The sequence below is a fragment of the Protopterus annectens genome, chromosome 13.part0 (genome assembly GCF_019279795.1).
Source record: "Protopterus annectens isolate FY-2018-M chromosome 13.part0, PAN1.0, whole genome shotgun sequence".
Lineage (NCBI taxonomy): Eukaryota > Metazoa > Chordata > Ceratodontiformes > Protopteridae > Protopterus > Protopterus annectens.
Genome location: NC_056747.1, coordinates 606,793,469 through 606,815,668, shown reverse-complemented (window position 1 = coordinate 606,815,668; position 22,200 = coordinate 606,793,469). Strand labels below are relative to the sequence as shown.

General features: G+C 39.3%; 1 protein-coding gene across 1 annotated transcript in view; it reads left to right on the top strand.

The window, feature by feature from the left end:
* Window positions 1-785: 785 nt before the first annotated feature.
* The window catches only part of GDPD1 (glycerophosphodiester phosphodiesterase domain containing 1), a 1,104,740-nt gene continuing 1,083,325 nt past the window's right edge, over window positions 786-22,200 (top strand). Inside the window, exon 1 of the mRNA XM_044054272.1 lies at window positions 786-1,102. Coding sequence (XP_043910207.1) covers window positions 967-1,102 — 136 coding nt within the window. The 5' untranslated portion in view covers window positions 786-966. The remainder of the gene's footprint in view (window positions 1,103-22,200) is intronic.

Genomic DNA, 22,200 nt, shown 5'->3' with positions numbered 1-22,200 from the left:
ACTTTTAGGAGTAGGGTTTTGTGACAGAGTTCCTGCAATATCGGGGTCAGATGTAGTGACTGCAGCTGCAGGCTATGAAACAATGACAAAAGTCTCAGTAAACTTGTAGGTGTAAGGTTTTGTGACAGAGTTCCTGCAATATTGGAGTCAGATATAGTGACCGAGGGCTATGACATAATGACAAAAGTGTCAGTAAACTTGTAGATGTAGGGCTTTGTGACAAAGCTCCTGAAATATCGGGGTCAGATCAGATGTAGTGAACACAGGCTCTGCTCTATGAAGGAAGAAGCGACTGAGTGTAAGAGGTAACACCTAGAGATTATGAGACCAAAAATGTTAAGACTCAAAGCCCCAATTCAGGTACAGATTTTAAACATTGCTCTTATATAAACTGATAAAGTTGACTGAATAACAGGTTTTACATTAACATACATTTTCTCTTTTCTTCATGACACGCATTTTCTGAAGGTTATTAAGTCTGAAATAATCTAAAGCTACGGTTTGAAACTCAAACGTCTGTCTTTATTTAGTGACTTGAATCTTCGATTACTTTCTAAAAAAAACATACATTTTAAGAGGAGCAGGCAAAACTCTGAAACACAAATCTGGAAATTCTGCAACATTCTGGAGAGAAACGTACAACTGCAAAATCAAAATGCTGCCTTAGTAAGCACTAAGCAGTGTTATAAACCGCAGCCAACAACAGTGAAGTGCGCATGCTCCAGGAAGGCTCACTTTTTTTCTCCCTCTTCACAGAGCAGCGGTATACAAGCTTGAAGTGGTGCGCGTGCGTAGTGTTTTACTTTTGCGGTGCTTGCGAGACAGCTAGAGGTAAGCGGACCTTAGCTTCTACGCGCACATCTAGCTGCTTAGTCGAGGAAAGTAGGTTATACCTGCCGCTTGTTTCTCCACCCTTTCCCGTACTATTATGTGAAGCTTATCAGTCCCTATTTTCGTACACTGAACATGTCGGCGGCTTTATATCTCTTGTCTACATTAGGAGGTTACATCGTTTCTTCGTTTCTCCTTCTAAAATGCCCGACGTTGCTGCACAAGAAGAAACAGCAGAAATTCCGGTGCCGGCACATATCGCATCGTGGGGGTGAGGAATATACATAATTTGGGTAGAGGTGATTGCTGTTTTAGGGTGAATATGATACTGGAGAATTGCTGATTCCAGGAAGTAGTACATATTAAAGTATGCAGACAAACAACCAAACTGCGTGTAGTGTCTGTCTTATTATCAGTTGTTTCCACACTATGTTTAGGATGGCACTACCGAAAAGTTACCAGTCAGTTGAGAATTGGTGTGGGTGACAATTTGCTGTTTGGGCTTTCTAGGGAAATGAAATACTAGAATAGGAGATGTTGGGAGAAAGACGTCATCGGTATGATGTCGAACAGCCAACCGCAACTATCAGTGTGGCTTTGTCAGACTCTGATTTTGATATGAATATGTGAGATAAATGAAATGTATGCTGGCTGACAGTACGGTGTTGTAAAGGCTTGGTATACACTTGTTTTGATTTAGTATGATATACGGGCCCATCTAAGCAGTGCCGTTATAGCACAGTAGATGTCCCTTCAGAAACAGTTTTAGGAATCGCAGATCTTTTGAAGTCCGGCTACAGTGATGGTGACTCAGCAGGTGCAGAAAAGCACTAGATGCATAACTGTTGTACCGGTTACCAACCGGCAAGTTACTGAACTGTTTTTTACAGGTTTTTACTGCGTAAATGTTAATTGTACGTTGGGTTTTGTTTGTATTTAACTTAAACTTTTTTTAGTTGAGGTTATATAGTACATTAAATTACAGTACAGCATATATCTGTTTTATTTATTTGTCATTGTCGTAACGGTCAATGACAGTCTCCATTCGATTTCTTTCAAGCGACATGTAAAAGGGATTTATTTAGTAAGCATCCATTCCCCGGTACAGCGTTTTGACTGACAAACACTCGCATATATCATAATAGGGTTACCACCTGTCCCACTTTGCGAGGGACAGTCCCTGTTTGGGCGGTTGTGTCCTGACCAAAAATATTAAAAATGGCAAATGCCCTGAGATTGTAGGACATAATTATGTCCCATATTTTATGTAATAGTTGTATAAAATAGTTATTTCTTTATCTAAAATACCTAAATGTTACAAGAAACAGGATAAGCAACTAAACTGCTACAAGAATAAGCTTTTATTTAGGCAAAAAAGTAAAGTTCTATCTTTTGTACTGACCATGGGTATGTGGCGGCCTGTAAAATCTGATTGAACCTCAGCACTGAAATAAATAGGACATGCTGGAGGGACAGATTCATAATCCAGAGGCTCCCTTCACTCTGGAATAAAATCCCAGTCCAGGTTAGGCAGAGTCCCTCATTGACACTCTCCAAGAGGAATCTTGATGAGTGGATGGGAGATCGTAGGTTTACCCCGGGTATCCCTTCTGTGTCACTGTTAGACAGAGGCACAGTATACTAACCTCGAAAAAGGGCATAGCAAAATTAATTTAAAATGGGTGGCGAAAGCCAAACACACTCTGGCTAGGCTTATAAATGCCCTAGGGTAGATAGCCTAGTATGAACCTATGTGTGTTCCGAAAATGTCCCACTATGGCCATTTGAAAAGGTGGCAACCCTATATCATAATGTTTAGTGAGTGCATGTCTGGGAATGCATTGCTTTTCTTTAGAAACCATTCGTTTTGTAACGGCAACATTATACATGGAGAGGAAACACCACCAGAGGAAACATATCAGGTTTCCGTGCTTTGACACTGGGAAAAGTTTAAACTGTATTTACATTAGGAGTAAAAGTATGCATCTTGCATGCAGTGTATCACACCTCTCAGGTGTACCTCTTTATGAGGAATGTTCCTCATTTAGGATCTTAAAAGTTCATGTTTCTCTAAGTTCTACATCGACAGGGTCTGTCACACATTCAGTGTTAGCAGTTATTTTAACTGATGTCCATGGTAAATAGAACTGAATCATATTATTTCATTAAAAGAGCTATTATATAAGTAAAGATAACACATTTAACCATTATGTGAGCTTTCTAGTTGAAGTTGATAGTAAGCTGTCCATGATGCCCATTTTTCCACATTACGAGAGTCAGTGTTCCTCATTTTGGAGCTGGGAGGTTGGGAGGTATGGTATCAGCTCGTCTGTATTACTCTTTGCACCACACATTCATTATGGAGGGGTATGTGTGTGTATATTCAGCACTGATGCAACACATGCTTGCAGGGCTTTTAGATCTAAACCTGCCAGTATAATCTTAGCTTTTATTTTTTTACCAGGTATGACCAGTAGGTGCAAGTGCCACTTTTCAGGACAACTCAGTAGGATCAATTTCACAGTCTACAGTTGATGAGATGGAAACTCAGGTTTACACGATTAAGTTTATTAGCAATTTGTAGATTCTGCAGTCTTTGTTAGATTAATAATTGTGTCCATTTGTTGATAGTTATGTCTGTTCTCCGCATTATATGTTATATTTAGAGGTATCACCCTGGTAAGGCTTTGCAGTGTGTTCATTGATGACATTTTACTAAACAGTATAATTTCCCCACTGACTTACAGGAGAGACAGATAGAGAGAGACAGAGGAGGATGGCTCCATTGCATTGTTTATAGTATTGCAACTTATACAGTAAGTGTGGAATATTCAGGCTGCTGATAAAGATGTCTTTCAGTGAGAAAAGAGGCACTGATATTGTAGACACTAAATAGACTATCCTTTTTCAGTCATACACAAGTGCCAGTGTGATGCAGACCATCATGACATGCCTGGTAGATTAGTCTTATCAAAATCTAAGTAAACTTTATTGTCATTTAGAACAACATGCATATAGCCTAAACAAAATTTTGCACATCAGTTCAATTCTTGAGATTACAAAGGAAAGTGAAACGACACCTACTAGTAGAGGAATAAACATAACTTACAAATACAGTGCTACTCCCAGTACACGCAAGAAAGAGTAGAGACATTTACCAACACTCGTAAATGAAAAGAATACCCTCTCCAAGTTAAATAAAGTACCCTATTTAAAGTAATACAAAACACACTACAGATTGAAATGCCTAAGTTATTTGTCTAATATTGTGCTTGCGTGAGTTAAATAATGCTGACTATGGATATAATAGTATTGCACTTACTTGGAATATATGTAAGTATATATTGCACGAATAAATAAAAATTGACTTATCGTTTCATAGGTATGTACTAGGCTAATGGCCCTGGAGCCTTTACAAGCCTAGCCCATAGGATTACCCTGGCATCATGCCACCCAACCTTAGTTCCCAGTGCCTCTGTCGAGTAGAGCCACTGGAGCGATCCCTGGGGTGAGTTTTCTATTTCCCATCCACTCATCAAGATTTCTGTTAAAGAGGGACAGTGAGGTGCTCTGTTTGACATGTATGGGAAGTCTGTTCCATAGCATGAGCAGTCTCTGTGTTACGAACCTGTCCCTCCAGCACATTCTGTTGATTGTGGTAATGAGGTTGAGGTCTCTGGAGCGTGTGGTGCGGAGTGATTGGGAATTCATTAGATGTAGCATTTCCAACAGAGCTGGGTCAGACATGGCTTTGTAAGTCAGGCAGAGATAGCCTGTAAGTAGGCGATATGAGACTGAGAATAGTTGGAGTTTTTTGAGTCTGTCCATATAGGGCAAGTATTTAAGGTCTAGGATCCTCTTTGTAAGGTACTTTTGCAGCCTCTCCAGTTGTTGCAGGTGTCTAGTGAGGTACATGCCAAATGGGGCATTGTACTCGATAATTGGTCTAATGAGGGAAGAGTAGAGGGAGACAATGACCTCTTTCTTCCTGGATGCAAAACCCTTAGAAATGAGATGTGCCACATAGAAGGACTTCCTGACCACAGTGGTAATGTAGTGTTCAAAAGAGAGGTTGCTGTCAACCTGTGTTCTCAGATCTCTTATAATGCCTTCTGTATTCAGTGGACTACCATCGACGTGGTAATTTATGGGAACAGGGTTTTTCCCAAAGGGGATGACGACACATTTTTTGGCATTGAGCTTAAGGCTATGGTTCTGACACCAGTTGTTCTCAGTGAGGCCTTTCTGTAGGATGTCAGCATCACTTGGGGAGTTAATAATAGCTCCCAACTTGCGATCGTCTGCAAACTTTGTCAGCCAGAATCCCTTCGTGTTGGCCTGGACTTCAGAGAAGTAGGTACCAAACAGGAGAGGACCCAGGACTGAGCCCTGTAGGACTCTACTCATGACTGGTCGTCAGTCTGACTTGGAGTCTGCTACTTTCACACTGTGGGTTCTATCTGTGAGCCAGTTTGCAACCCACCTAGTGATATAGGGGTTGATGCCTAGCTTAGTCAGTTTTTCTATGATTCCTGAGTGGGGAATGCTGTCAAAGGCCTTGGCCAAATCAAGGTAGGCTGTATGATCCACCTTGCCTTCATTCACAGCTCTGGTGACTGACTCAAAGAAGTCAACCAAGTTGAGAAGGCATGATCTACCCTTCACAAAACCAAACTGTGTGGGATCCAGAGTTTGGAGATTCCATATATCCTTGTTTATTAGGTCCATGATGATGCGTTCTATAGCTTTGCATATCAGACTCGCCAGGCTAATGGGGCGATAGTTCCCAGGGTCTGTAGTCGCTCCTCCTTTGTGGAGTGGGATGACTGTAACAGTGCGCCATTCGTTAGGGACAAAGCCTGAGGTGAGGCTGTGATTGAACAGGGCACACAGGTGAGGTGCCAGTTCACTCTGTAGTTCATGTAGAACACAGCCAGGGATATTGTCAGGTCCCACAGAAGCTGTATTCCTGGCCTTGGACAGTGCTGTTTTAACCTGTGCAGCAGTAATACTGGGTGCCCAGCAATCTACTGGTATTGTGATTGGCCCTTTTGGGAAGGAGAGAGGAGTAAAGTTGGCACTGAATCTGTCGGCCAGTATATTGGCAAGATCTGTTGGCTCGGTTTATGAGGTACTATTGTGCAGTAGCTCAGAGCAAATCTGGGTATTGCCATGGAGATTCTTAACATAAATATAGAAGGCCTTGTGGTTGTCTTTACTATCTGCTGTAATTCTATTTTCATAGCTAGCTTTAGAGGATTTGACAAGGGATCTCAACTATTTGTTGAGGCTGATAAGGGAGTTTTTTCAGTCTTGGGACTTCACCTTATTCCGCATCAGTTTCCTCCTGCTGTTGCAAAGTTTGTTTATGGCAGGGGACCACCAGATTGGCTTCCTTTTTTTGGAGGAGAGCATCTTGGTTCTATTGGGTATGGCGAAATCCATGCATTTGTGTACGTGTTCGTACAGTGCATTGGTGTATGATTTGGTGGTCATGCAATTATTCTCCATTTGCATGGGTGCCGTGAAGTTAGCCACCTCTGTGTTTAGGAGCCCAAAGTTAGCTTTGGAGAAATTTTTCATGGTGGTTACCTTTGTGGGGAGTGGAATGTGGATTTCCAAGGTGATAAGTTTGTGGTTGAATCTAACCAGGGAAGAGTTGACTATTGGTGTAGAGCAACGGTCGCCCATGTTAGTAATGGCCAGGTCAGGGATGTTGCTACCTCTAGTGGGGGTAAGAGCGAGCTGGTTCAGGGCATTGGAATTAATGAATTCCAGGAAACGTTGGACAAGTGCATTGGTACATGAGTAGTTTTCCCAGTTAATGGAGGGGTAGTTGAAGTCGCCCAGTATGAGAGTGTTAGGTTAGACCCTAATATTCTCCAGGGTTCTTACGAACGTGGTGTGTGATTCTTAGGACATGGTTGGGGACCTATAGCAGGCTATGACCTGAATTGCTGTCTTACCCAATGTTAGCTGCACGTGAAGTATCTCTGATGTGTTACGTTGGACTACCAGTCTGAAGGTGTGTGCATCCTTTATGAATATGGAAACACCACCGCCTTTGGAGCTTTGGTCCAAGTTCTGAGACCGAAAGGTGTGGAATGAGTTATAGCCTGGTAGTGCACGGAGTGCTTTCTGCTGCCTTGAACCAGGTCTCAGTTACAGCACAAATGTCGATGTTCTCCATTTTAAGGAGTGCTTCAGGCGAGTGCATTGTGAGATTTAGACTTCTAGCGTTGTGTCCAGACCCCTGGGACTAGTGCCCAAGTTTAGAAGTCTAATCACTGTAGGGTAGAAACTGTTACTGAATCCTGTAGTCCTGCAGTGGATGCTGCAATATCTCCTACCCGATGCCAGATGCTTAAGCAGTCCCATGTGGAGGATGTGTGTGTATTCCTGTATTATTTTGGTGCCTTTCAGATACTTCTAAATATGCATGTCTGTTACACTTAAACATATTCTTTAAATAATTCAGTGAATAATGAAGTTGTTCAAATACATTGTGTACTGATTCTGTTTGTGTAGCATGTTCATCTGTAGACAGCATCTAGTATATTAGCAGTGAAGGCTACGTTACTGATAAAGGAGCTCTCTGTGCTTGTCCTAGAAGAAAGAAGGGACAGTGATATTATGGAATAATTTGAGGTAGCTTTAAGGGAATCAACCACCTTTAGCAGAGTGGCATATTTCTGGGAAGAAAAGTAAAAACATTGTATTGCAATCTGGCAGTTTAATGTAGACGGTTAAGGCTATGAGCTGTTAACAAGGTTCATGTTGTCGTTCTGGGTTTGGTTTCCTGGTTAACAACAAAAATATGATTTTGAGAAAGTCATTTAAGCTGACCTTACTCCCAGGGTCATCCCTGAAAAGTGTCACTTGTGTCCAGTAGGCTGACCAAGGTTAGGGAGCTGCATAAGAATAGTGTGAAGAAGTGTTTGATTTCACATTCCCCAAGGGCAGTGAATTCATCAGTCTTGGTTCTAGTTTCTTCAGTTTTTGTTTAAGAAATGCCTGGGAAAAATATAAGACAATTCTGGTGAGGAAAAAGAGAATGTAGGCTGTTTGTTTACCTAGGATCTACAACATTTTTTGTGGAGGTAGTTAAATGGGTGGACAGGGTGCTCATGTTGGCCTTCATTTAGTGTCTTACTCTGTTTCTGTAACACAGCAAGTCAGCTTGTGTAAAAAATGTGTGCACTAAAACAAAACAGGAAGTGAATACAGTAAGAATTGTGGGTTTCAGTATGGCACAGCTTAGCAGCTGACACTTGTTATATTCATCTCACGCTGTACTGTTTCCTGCTTTCCTCTCATGTTGCCGAGTGCCTGCAGGTTAGTGTTTAGAATGGATTTGCTTGCCCCAGAGATGCAAATTTGGTATGTTGTCCCAGCAACAACACAGGAGGGTTTGAGGACAGATGCATCTTTGTGCAGAAAGGAGAGAATAATGTGGCTGCAGGGCAGTGTATAGGCTTCCTATACAATGCAATATGATTTTTGGGAAGTTTTTAATTCGCAGTAAAAAAAAAATGAACAATGTAGGCAAGCATGAAAAGGTATTTTAACATGGCTGATCTGAACATTTCAGCTACTTGGTTTGTTAAATTTCAAATATGCGAGTGTAGTTGTATGGCCATAAGTGCTGCTTAATTTTTTCTTGGTATTTGTATCAGGCTTCAGTGTAGTATTGTACATGCTCTCTGGCTACTTTCTGTCTCACACCCATCCAAACCAAAGGGTATAAAGGTCACACAGACAAAAACATTCCGTAAAAACTGCAAGAAAAACCCAGCCAAGTTAGAATTTTCACTGTGAGATACCGTAAACCCCCCCCACACACACGGAATTTTCAGCCCAGTTTCAACATATAAAATCTTTCTCCTTTTGGTATTATTTCATTTATTCTTGCAAAATATTAACCATTCAGGTCCTCTCCTCCAATCCACCCCAAACTATACTTTATTACTTAGACCATGCTTTCTCAGTCCTTGGTCCCAAACTGAGGGAATCTGTCCCTTCTTTTCTTAAAGATCATTCCTCTTGCGCCATTTTCTAATTATAACTAAAAGCACATTACAAGACTGTAAGAGAATGTCACTGCTCTCTCTGTCTCTCTGGTCATGTAACTTCACCTCTTTCTATCCTCCTTCCCTCTACTTTATGTACCTTATTGTGATTCTTTCAGCATGCCAACTGTGATATTCACTCTGTATATAATGCATATGTTATATTTTGTTTTGTCAATCACTCTGTATATGTCATGTATCTACTGTCTTTATACTCTCAAGCCAGCTCTGATGTTCATTGTGTATACAATACATGTACATATTGCATTTCATCTTTCATTGTGTATATAATATTGTGTCTCTATATTGTTTACCCCAGGCTGATACTGAAAAAGGTTGAGTAGGATCAGTGCACTACCCAGTTAACAAACGAAAAATAAAGTAAAATATTCCCAAACCTTCATCTGTCTCAAGTTTATTTCATGCTCACTTGTTCTACTCTTTTGCTTCCCCTTTTCTGCCATGTTTGCTTTTTTTCTGCTAGTCTGTCTTGCTCCCAGTTTCTTCTTTGTTGCCCCACTATTATTTTTCATCTACTGGGTTTTAAGGTTGTACTACTACTTAGTCTGTGTAACTGTATTCCCCATGTTTTTCAGCTCCCACATTGTTGCTGTCTTCACTACCTGTTGGGCATATTTTGTTTTTACCTTCATTCTTTAGAATGAACACCATGTATGCCTGCATTCAAGTGCTATGTTTTCTGGCATATTTTTGATGTTGTCTTTAATGGTGATGCTTTTGTGCATTTTATGTATTGCTATTCCCATTGTTTGCTTAAGTTTTTGATTTTAGTGTGTGTGTGTCTGCATGTATATTTCAGTATGTACGACTGCGGTTCCCTTAAATTTGCTGAAGGGTTGTTTTGTTTGAATTGTGAATCAGCTGTGTGTTTTATCTGATTCAGAATTGATCAAATAATTAATGTTAGTGGATATGACTTGGTGAGAGAGCAGCACACAGTGAGGTTTAAGGAGTTTCCCCTTTTCCTTCTTGTGTGTGACACCAAAGTTTTCTTACAGATGTTTATGTATACGTGTATAGGTACGTAAAAAACACCTGAGTAAACCTGCAGATAATGCTAGCCTTCTCCTACGTAAAAGATAATGTTGTTTGCGTTTTTATACTAATATGTTATGCAAGCATTGTTCCATTTTTGTATATTATATATGATCTGGCTATTTCCTGTCTATATATGAGTTAAATGTTTGTGTGTGTGTGTGTGTGTGTGTGTGTTTGTGTAAATATTGCATGTCTGGGCTGTGGCTAAAATAGGTACTGCTTGATCAGTCTACAGCTCTGTTTAACAGACTTAATTAATAAAACATATTTTATTAAGGGTATGTGTATGTGTGCATGGGTGTATTTGTATGTACAGATAGAGGTGTATTCACTACAAATCAATAGAAGCTTTGGTAAAATGCTTGAGTAAATAAGTAAGTAATGGTAACCTCATGTGCGACCCAGTGACCCCACCTTGTCATGTTTGCCATTGTAAGTTGCTTTGAAAGTAAGGTTAAGTTAAATTCACAGCTAGTTATGAGCTGGGTACATCAAATTTCATTCTTTCTGTGCGAGATACTGCAACCTGTACCTTTTTGAGCACACGTGGTAGGACAGTGTTTATGGAAGTGCTGTAATACTTGTTAGACGGCAGGAATGTAACCCACTCTTGTTATGTGGCGGTTTGGTTTGAGATGAAATAGGAAGTACAGCAAGATTTGCTGGCAGCCGTTTCAGACCTGAAGGTTCCCTAGATCCCTATGACCCTTTTTTATCTTTATATCTGAAATGTAGGCACATTTGTGATGGGAGTCATGGCCATGTTGATAAATCTTCCAGATTTGCCTGCTTGTCCAGAGCTGAACAAACACTAAACAGACTGATAATTTGCATGTGAGTGGAGCCTTTGTCTAAGACTAAAAGCTAGCTATCACTTATGCCTCAAGTCACATTTTAGGCTTTACTGGTATGCTTGGTTCAGTTTAGCAATTTCATTCCACTTTTTGTGCTTCCCTGCATTCATGCTATCCTTTATTGCTGTCTGTTGTTATGTGTAGGTCATTTAAGATAACAGTCTCGGGTTGCTTTCCTAGTTTGCTGTTGCTGAGCTTCCCCTTCATTTAGGTTCATTTTCCTGTGTTTTTGCTTCCCAGATGCATTTTTGCACTGAATTTTAAATGCTTTGTCTGAATGAGCAACCTGATTCAAATTGATCACCTCCTCCGACAAGTTACATTTATGTCAGTACTACTCCCCCTTGAGTAGTGTTTCAGTGCTGTCTTCCTTCATACATTAATATTTTGTTAACTCTCAAGTGTCTTCATGACAGTCGACTTTGGGTCAGTCCTGAAGAAAAGGATGCCATGATTGCAAGAGGCCATCTCTGGAGTGAATATCAAACAAATCAACCACTTCTCCACTAAAGTGCAGACAGATGCGTAACACCTGTACGCAGTTAATAACAATACAAAGTCTCTATTATACTTGACTTTTTTGAGTAATGGAGTATAAAAAAAGGTACTTGCGTATTATTGCAACCAGATTTTTCATGCCACTACTGGTTGCTTCCCGATCATGAAATCTGTTCATTAATGTTGTTAAAATGTCATATAGTCTGTTTTCTTTACCAGGACAGTTTCTTTTCTGCAGTGTTATCCATAAAATGTTAAAAACATTGTGTTATGAATGTTTAGGCACTTTACTGACAGCATGTTGCTTATTTTTTTTCACGACTTAGACTTTTTAAAGGTGAGCAGTGCAGTAAAGTAGTCGTAGCAAGTGCTCAAGACAATTAACTGTTTCTGTTGTACATAGATTTACAAGGGCCAGAAATATGCAATGTTTTTGTGAAACTATGACTGCTAACCTGAAAAGCGTCGGATGAAGTGTTAATTACTCCTCCCACACTGTCTTTATAAATGTGTAAGAGGAATAACGGAAAAATTCCTCTTCTTGGCTTGCGTCAAATCCCCACCAAAGTTAATGAGCCATTCAGTAAACATGCCTGCTGCTTGTCAGCCCTCTGAAGGACTACTTTCTTTTGTACATTTTATCCACATTTTTAGGAACCATCTCGTAAAATACACTTCATGGCGGAAACGTAGGCAGTACAGGAGTAAATCAAAGTAATATTACATGTAAAAAAAACTTTCATAAGTGAATGCTGTAAAGTGAATGCACTTTTTTCACTGCTTGGAAGTACTACGAGAAAGTCCGTGCATGTACATAGCACTGCATGCAAAAAACAAGATACAACCAAGAGTGTCACTGTGTTAAAACAACAGAGCATAGTCACAGTGGCATGCAAGGAATCTATTGCATTACGAACACTGTGAATCAGCTGTCAGCCTTTTGCACTGTCCCAGTGACTCCTGTCTGAGACGTACGTCCATGATAAACCCAAAATGTGTTATTTCTCTTCCCGAGTCAGACACAATGTGAGACAGTAATACTTTGTAGTAAACACAGCCATTTTAAGGCTACCATTAATAACTTCGGACACCCATTATGAATGTCTGTCTCTTGCAGATCTGGTTGTAATAATACGTAAGTACCAAAAAAAAATTTTTTTCTTTCAAGAAAGAAGAGAACCCCAAATCATTCCCTTGAGAATGTCCATGAATATCCATTATAAGATTGCAAGAAAAAAGTAATGGCTGCTTTCAGAGTGGCCTACCAAGAGATTGCACACTGTCACCAATTGAATAGGAGGACCTACTCTACAATTACATTTTACTATTCAATGTTAAAAGCTGCTGAAGTTGATGGGATTTTTTCCAAGTTTCAGTCCTGCTGCATTAATAGTAGAACATACAGTGTCAGCTTTTGCATGATGTAAAGGCTGGCTTTACTAATGTACTGAACATTCTCAGCCACACAGAAAGTATGTCAAGTGACTCTGAATCTCCCAAGACAAATTACTTGAAAATGTGCATAGTAAGCCAGATGACTCAAAGATAATTCCTTGCGGTGGAGCAGAGCATCCCCCACATGTGTGCACTTAAACAGGGACTATGTTCTCTGTACCCCATAAATTTCTTCCTGTGCAGACCGATATCCTGCACTGTAAGGCAGTATACATTCCAAACATGACAGATTTTTTAAACAAACATTAGAAGCTCCTGCCAGTCTCATCACATCTGCTCATTCTACTGGGCAGTGAAAGCCTCCCCTTAGACTGTTAACTCTTGATTTAGTCTCTGTTTCATATCATCCCACTCATTTATTGCATACTGCAGTATTCATTCAGAGTATTAATTCCTTGTTTTCTATTTTACTTTTAAAATTTGTAATATCTGGGACTATAGACTACCAGTGACTGGAGAGTCTAAGATCTGCTCCTCAGGAATCAGGTTGGGTTTAGTGCTTCTGCCTTGCTCCTGGTGAAAGAGCAGAGGGACATTATTTTCTAGCCTTTATAGAGATTACCAGTCACTGGAAAAATTGAAAATTGTTTAGGAGCCAGCTTCGGATTAATGATGCTACTTTGCTCCTGGTGAGAGAAAGGGCAAAGGGGCATTGATTCTTGATGGTTCCTGATTGGGCATTGTGTATGGGACTGCACAGAGTGGTCTAGTCACAGCTTTGGTGAGAACCCTTCCAGGGTCTTTGTGCAGCTTGACTTTCTGTTGGTCCCAGCTGTTGTAAGTTCTCTCCACAGTATATCTGCCAAGAGCAAAATCTGGTTTAATGCTACTTCCTAGGAAGCAATTAGAGATTAGTGCTACAGTTTTGCTTCTGGTAAGAGAAGGAGCTAAGGATCATTCATTCCTAGCTATGTGCAGCTGTGTTGAGGCCAGCAGTATCTCTACACCAGACAGACAGCACCTCCAGTAATCGGCTCCAATCCTCATAGATGCTCCAAACCTCATAGATGCTCCTGCCACTTCAGTACACATTAGTAAGTACCTGGAACCATGGATATGCACTTTCCAACCGTCCATGTAGACAGCTTGGCTGAAACAGTCTTCCTGAGACAATGTAGCATTGCATTGTCTTATGTTTACTGACAGCCACCTACTATTTAAACTGACAGTATGTGAGAGATGTAGTTATAAATTGTTATTGGAGGCAAAGTTCTCACATAAAGTCATGACAAGTAACATGCAGGTTGTCAGTACTGCACAACACCACAGTAAACCAGTCTCACACAGCTCAGACCCAACACATAGACCTAGAAATACCTGCCAAAACCAAAACGGCATCCTAAATGTAGCCTAACAAATAAGTACCCTTAGCAGCCTAACAAACACACAGCATGGGCAGCACCTGCCAAGAAAGATGCATGTAAAATTCAGTTCAAAAGCTTTTAAGGCAAACATTCACACATTCCATTATCCTTCTCATAGGTGACTCTAGTGAGACACGCAGTTGTACCACCCAACAGATAGTGGAAGGAGAGGGTCATGGATAGTGACCTGTCAGACAGCCTGTATTTGCCACATCATGCATGCACTTAGGGCATTGCACCTGAAGTACATATTTGACATATTGCACATAGGTGTAAATGACTTAAGATATACCTCCAATGACTTTATGAAGAGTGACATGATGGAGCTCTTGGAATATGTGTCCTTGAGCAGCATTCTACCATCACCAAGAATGATGCTGCAGTAAAATTAAAAAAATATATATTATTGACTTCAGTAATTGACTGAGCTTCTACTGTCATTTTAAGGTGGACAGTGTGTATCAGCCTGGGAGGCAATGGTGGGATGCTCCTGCCTGCTTTGCCAGGACTGGCTTGTGTCTGTCCCCACAAGGCTTTTGTATATTGGCTAAATCCTTATCCTAGCTTCCAGGCTACCTTGTCCAGCTGTTGTATGTCCATGCAACAATAACATCCTGCTCATACTCCACAAACTTGGGACTTTGCATCTGTTACTGTTCATAAAACAAAGTACTAAAATCTGGAAAATACTTCAGTAGCACAGCCTTAGTACACTGCTGCTTATCTGTATGTTATAAACAGCTCCTGCTACAAGTCAGACAGAACATAACTGTTAAATTCAGGGATTTTGCACTGTGCTGTCTGTGTGCTAGCTAGAGGTCTGAGAGCAAAAATAATAAAAATTGTCATGTACTATGTGTATCCTTAATGTATTTATCAAAGTTATTACTAGCCTAGGTCTTGCTGAAGAACTCACTGTGTCCCCTTCCAAGCCATACCTCTTTTTCAGGTGTCACACTTCCATTTGTATAACTAAAACACTTGTACTTTTTTGGCTTCCATGAACAACACCTGATCTGTACTGGCACACACCTATGCAGCACATACCTCTGTAATTACACAGCAGTTAGTCTGTCATACTGTCTGAACAAAGACATCCCTGCCCACATACTATCCTGTTAGTGCAGCATCAGTCTACTCATACCCCATCATCCAGTCATTAAAGCTGTATTTGTACTTGTCATTAGTGCCTCATCCAAACATGTCACAGTCTAACAGATACTGTTAAATACCACACTTGTGCAGTGTAACTTCATCTGTTGCCATTCCACCTAATTATCATTTGATATGCTGTTAAGTCTATTCCCGCGGTGGTGGTGCTGCGGTAGTGTTGTCGCCTCACAGTAAGACGCTGTCCGGTTCTATTCTCAGCTAGAGCGTCTTCTGCGTGGAGACATGCATGAATGGGCGTACCTTTGTTGAAGGTTGTGCATCAGGGCTGGTAACTCGACACGTAAAAATCAACTACCAGTCATTAGCGGACCGGAGTTTCGCTGTGGCGACCCCTAACCGGGAAAAGCCAAAAGACACAAAAAATGCTGTTCAGTCTATTGGAGTGCGTCTGTGTTCAGAGTCTGCATTTCATCAGTGTTGTGTATTCAATTTAAGTTATATGCACAGTATTACAAATTGTGAATTTTCATATTTTGTACTTAATTATCTGTTTTAGAAATTATATTTCAAATGTTATGATGTTTTGAGGTTTCCACAAAAAGTGGACAGTGTCCAGGCGAACCTTTTTTTACTGAATTAAAAATAATTAAATAAATAAAAATATTATGTTGTGTGCTAGGGAGGGTTCACATTTTATGGAGGTTTTTCATACTTTTCTTTTTGGCTAGTTTAAACATTTGCTAATTTATTCTTTCATTTATTCTCTGATTCCCTAGTTAATCCAGTTCATGGCTTTGAAGCCTGTCTCAGCACTCACTTGTGTGTAAGACAGAGGAACTGTCTTTAACAGGGCATCAACTATTTAAGATACATACACTCATTTACTGTTGTACAGACAAATTCTGCTTCTGTAACACATCTTGGGAATGTATGAAAAAAACTTTAGTGCCTTGTGAAAGAACATAAGAATATAGGGATAATGTGCAGACTCTGAGTGGAAGGAATCTTCAGCTGGGGACCAGACTGGGCATTCAAGCACTTCGGGGGCAGCAGAAATGCTTAAAGTATTCTGTCACAGTAGAAAGTACATCACTGTACTTTATAACTTAAGTGTCACAATATATTTTGTACCCTACCTAATAAAATTTGTGTGCTTTTTTTTTAATAAAAAGTTTCATAAACTTTTTTATTAAGTATTAGTCCACATAATTCTCCTGTATCCCTAACTGATGTTGATTGAGGAAAAGTGTAGAGTGTCTCCATAGAATTGAATGTACAGGGACCCATGCACATGCTGTGGTGCATCCACACACATTTCCAACGGTGACATCAACGAGAATAAAGTTCAAAAAAGTTTTTGGTGATGTCACTAATTCTGCAGTAAAATTTTACAAAGGAATTGGATTTTAAAATTGTGCTATAAAACAGACATGATTAGGAGGAAAGTGCAGGACTGCACTGGATTCACCATATGTCGTGAAGCATTAAGGTATGTAAAAATCTGTGATTGAACACTTCAAATCTTTCTCATAAGATGTTATTCCCACATAGATGCAAGTGGATTTCCAATCCCCAGGGACACCAAAGCAATGACCTCTGCACCAGTCATTTATGTTAATTTGCATGACGTGAAACCACCTACTGGTATATATTACTTGTTAAACAGTACCTCCAAGAATGTAACTGTGTGTATGTTATTTTTACTGGGTCCTTGCCTTGTTCGTCAAACTTATCCTTTACTGCTCTGATCATTTTTACTAGCCAGGATATATCTGTTCATGAATGATCCCTTTAAGTTTCTTGCTTTTTGCAGTATTCATCTTTCTCTACCTCCTTGCCATGTTAGCAGGCAAACAAGCAGATAGGTGGCTATCTTCCCTGTGTGCCTGGTTCCTTCCCTAAATCAGTCGTAATTATGGAATCACCCAATATAAGTTGTTTCCTTTTCTGCCGAAGTTCCATGTTTTGCTTGTTTGGGTCTCCACTTTGAGAGTTCCCAGTATCTTTCTTGGCTTCTCCTGTTAGCATCTCTGTGAGTATTATTCTTGGGTTGAATACTTAAATGTCAGGGTGTTGGGGTTGTCTGTCTGTGTAATGTTTAAGATGTGTTCACTGAGTTTACATGCAGTATTTTTGAACATAATTATGTATATGAGGCATTGCCTTTTCTGCTGGGGTTAAGAAAAGTGTTGGTGCTTTATCAGAAGGCTTTAGGTTGGTTTATTTTACTGTTTTATTGATGGAAATACAAAGTATGTGCATCTAGAATTTTGCAGATGGCTTTTACTTTGCTATGCATATCTCCCTATATAGCTAAATTCTGTGGTATTTTAGTAGTGTGGTTAGTTTCTGTACCCTTGTATCTTTATCTCCTGAGGATTTCTTTAACAACTTTATTAAATTATCACGTTTTACTCTGTAACATGGATATACAAACATTAATAGGAAAAAAAACATCATAATAATAATTTTGATTATTACTGTCATACAGTATACTTATTTGTTTTTTCTTTTTATCAATTTTCATTCAGTCATTATTACCCAAGTTGCTCAATTCCTGCCTTGCTTTGAGTATTTTTTATACCTCTGGTACTCTAAGGTAATGTAATAGTTTTCACAGTGTAGTAAATGCACATAGATGTTGATGAGGTATTTGAAGTGAGTAATCATGTTGAGGGACCTTGAAGTGGTCCAGTTTACATTTTTGGAGGAGATACTTGAAACTATTGGTGTTGAATTTAGATTTGTCTCTTTTGGTGTTAGTGTACATTTTTATGATTTTTATAGTGGTTCCATGTAGTATAAATGATTTATCATTGTTTATGAAGTCTGGCATGATACCTGCATAAGATATTATGTCTGAGTTAATTTATAGGATTCAGTCAAGGAATTTAGCTGAAGAAATGTCAACAGTTGTTCATTTGTTATGGCTTAATCTAGTTGAAGCTGTCTCTTAGAATTATTTTTCATGGCACCTTTGCATTATATAAAGGTATTCTGTAGGCTTACAGACACATTCGATAGACACACACACACGCACACACACACACACACACACACACACGCACACACACAAGTATATATAGGGACAGAATGGAGCTGGAAGACCTGTCATTCAATAACATGTCCAATAGTTGGAGCCAGATGAGATGACCTGTAGATAGAACCTAAGTAACCCAAGGAGGAGGACTTTTCATACAAAATAAGAATAGATACTAAAGCAACACAGATGTTTACTTCTCCCTGTAGGGCTGTAGGGAGATTACCGAGAGATATAGGTGAAGGCCTGTCCAAGAGGGTTAAACAGGCTGGAGACTGATACCCAAGCACGGGCATGTATAAGAGTTATATAGTTGAGACCCTAATACCCAGGCGATAGTCTGTTCAAGAGAGGAACCTTCACAGACATATAAAGACACAAGACTCAGACATATGGAGCACCAGAGAGGTGGGTGAAGCCTGAAGGAATATAGTTTGAAGTAAGACCAGAGACACAGGCAAAGGAGGCTTGCTTAGCTGATATAAATGAGGCTGAAAATGAGAGTGAAGAAAACTGGTAGTTACTAAACTTTAGTGAACTGTTTAAGTTTGGTTATTTCAGGTTGAGAACAGATGTGTATCTACTCCACAGTGTTTACTTCAGTAAAGACATGATTTAATTTATAGCTACATCCATTGTTTTTTTCTGTGAAAGTCAAAGATGTGTAATGTATGTGGTTTATGCTGTAAAATGAAAGCAATGAAAGGTGGAAAATGCATAGTGCTTGAGTGAAATTTCCTAAGTTGTGGTTTAAGGGCGCCTGAAGACCCCACAGTGGTGTTCTAAGGCAGGCGTAATTTGATTCTGTGCTATTCTCTTGCAAGCTAAAATGAATTTAAGCTGCAGAATGCACATTCAAAGGGGAATGATTTTCACAGAAAGAGTTGGGGAAACTTTTGCTTACAGACGATGTTGGGGTGCTAAAGCTTCACTTAATGTAGATGACACACCAGGAGAAAAGGTTTGCTTGACTGTGTTTATAGTATCTGTGCTTAGAAATTCATTGTGTGTAACAAAGTCTGTGCTTACCAGAGGAACAAAGTTTTTTTGTAACTTGACAAAATGATTGAAGAAAATCTCTGTATTAACAGGACAGTGTTAAAATATACTACAGAAGTGTTTGATTCTTTATTTGTAACAAATGGAATAATAGTGAGTATGCTGAAGTTGTATTGGAATGGTTAGTATCTTCACATGGTGGTGGGGAAGCAGTCCTCCAAGAGATGTAATGTCAAATGAAGTCCTGACTGCTAGATCAGTGATGTATTCTAAAAGTATTGCAAATTGTAGTCACATTCTGTGGAGTTTGCTTTGTTTTTACCATTCACCAACACGAGTGAAATGCAGGTTTTTAGTTATTGTTAGGTGCTGATTTAAGTTGCACACTTCTCTTTACAATACACAAAAACAGAGAGGAGCAAAAGCTAGACCCTGAAAGTGAAGTAAGTGATCTACTTCTTAAGCTCACAAAAAAAAAAAAAATAGTAGAATAACAGACACTGTTGAATGTTTACTAATGAAGTGATTCCTGAAAGGCTGTTTGTAAAAGAAGTTAAGTATTGCAAAATTGTGTTAAATTCTCAAAAGTGTAAAAAGCAGCTTAGTTCCATTTAATTCAGCTGTGAAGCATTGTGATTAGAAATTACTGAAGATGTGGGAAAAGTTGTTGGAAAATTCCACAAATGTAAATAACTATTGGTAGTATATGCAAAATATGAAAATTAGTTATTACTTGACTTGATTTAAGCAGACCAATGTAAAGGCATTGTACTGAAATGAATTTTGTGATGAGCACAAAATTTGTATCTTACATAAAGAATTTGCAGAACCTTGCTAATGTGCTGGTATTTTTAAAAGCAAGCAGGAAGTAAGATTAGTTACATTGGAAACTGCAGTAACAACATTTAATTAATTGAATAGATAGTACTTTTAATGAATTGAGACTGATTTTTTTTTTTTTTTTTTTTTTTTTTTAGCAGTTCAGGAATGCAACAGTTGAGCCACCTGCTGTCCACTGTGTACTGTAGCACTTAAAAGGGAATGGCAGGCAAATGAAACGTGGTGCTGATATTATTTACTCTGGAATAATATGAGTAAGGCTTCTAATTAAATTATGGGGTTGCTGCTGTAGGAAAGAAGCCTATACCTGGAGCAGAAATAAGTGCTAACTTTTTTTTTTTATACAGAGTTGTCAGCTAAATGTGTATTTTGTGACTTGATAATGAAATCAAAACTAAAACAAGTTACAAGGTCTTAAATACTGCAAAACCGAATCATAAAAGCTGAAAGCAAACTGAGATGTTATTTTGGGTCTATATCAGAACATCGAAGTTTTAAAACTTCGAATGTTCTAATATCGACCCGTTTTGAGTGAACGCTAAAAATAGCAAAGCTGCAGAACACCGAATTCTTTCCTAGGGAAAGAATTTGGTTGGCCGGTTATGTGGCATCGCTATTTTTAGCGCTGTGGTGGAAATTTATGGGTCGGGTTCAGGTAAGTGTGTGATTGTGTGGTTGTTAGGATTAGGGCGTGGGTTAGGTGAGTTAGGGTTAGGGTGCGGGTAAGGTGAGTTAGGGCACGGGTTAAGTGAGTTAGGGTTAGAGAGCGGGTTAGGTGAGTGTGCGATAGTGATGGATCTTAGGGTTTGGGTTAAGGTAAGTGGATAGATAGTAGTGTATGTATAGTTTAGTGTAGGGTTAGTTGTAGGATTATATGTGTATGTGTGTGGATCAATGTTTTTCAGGTGTGTGTGTGTGTGTGTGTGTGTGTTTCGGAATAGCAAATTTTTTCCCAAGGAAAAAATTCGCTGTTCTGAATGTTCGATATTATGTAGTTTAGATATTTGAGGTTCGATGAAATAGCGTTCGCTATTTTCATCTTTCAGTAGTGTGATATAAATGCGTTATTTTAAGTATTGAATCTTATGCTTTCATGAATTGATAGACATTTGAAAGAACACTGTGTTATAAAAAGTCTTATACTCTATACTATACCTAACAAACTTTGAATGATGAGAGAGACTGTTTGGATCAATAAGCTGAAATTTAAAAAAAAAGGACAGGTTTACCAGTACTAAAGACAAAAGTGTTTTGCATCTAACAGTGACAATAATGTTAAGGTGCAGTGGGGGAGACTGTTAACAAACCAGAGCAGAGTGTTACTGAGTCACAAATATGACAGTCTGTTTGAAAGCTTCAGATTGGCAAAGATGAGATGAGGTACTAAATGTGCTTGAAATTAAGCAGAGTGCTGATAACAGCACCTTCAAGTATACACAGCTGGTTAGGATTCAATAAAGTGATGGTCAAAATGTGTTTCATACTGATGCTGAAAATTTAAAATAGTGTAATTACTAAACTGGGTATAATGGAAAATGTTAGCAGCTGAAACACCTGGAGTAGAAGTCAGTGGTCAGCAACACAAACAATTGTTTGATATACAGCAAGCACAAATGATCTACTGAGAAGTGTGGCTAAAAATTAAATGATCTAGTAAAGATTGCTTATAAATTGGAAGTGGAACAAAAAGACATGATGTGATAGTGTTCAATCTCGCCGTTTGTTCTTACACATGGGTTCGGAGCCGATCCTTGGCTCCGTGCCGGCCTCTTGCAAGCTCTGCATCGAGAAGAAGCTCGAGACAGTCTAATACCCACAATCCCCCTCTGCCTTTACCTCAGATCTAGTTTGCCGCTGCTGCGTTCGCATCGCTGGGAGCTAGCTCGAGCGTCTAAAGCTAAGATATAACTTTATTTGTTATATTTTATTGGATTTTCTTATTCTATTTGATATTTCAGTGATATACTGTGTGATTGTGTTGTTGACTGGTTAAATTCTCGGTACCGTTAAGCTTTTTTATCGGTTAGAATTTTTCGGGGCCTACAACCCTTCTTAAATTTAATAGGATTTGACTTTTA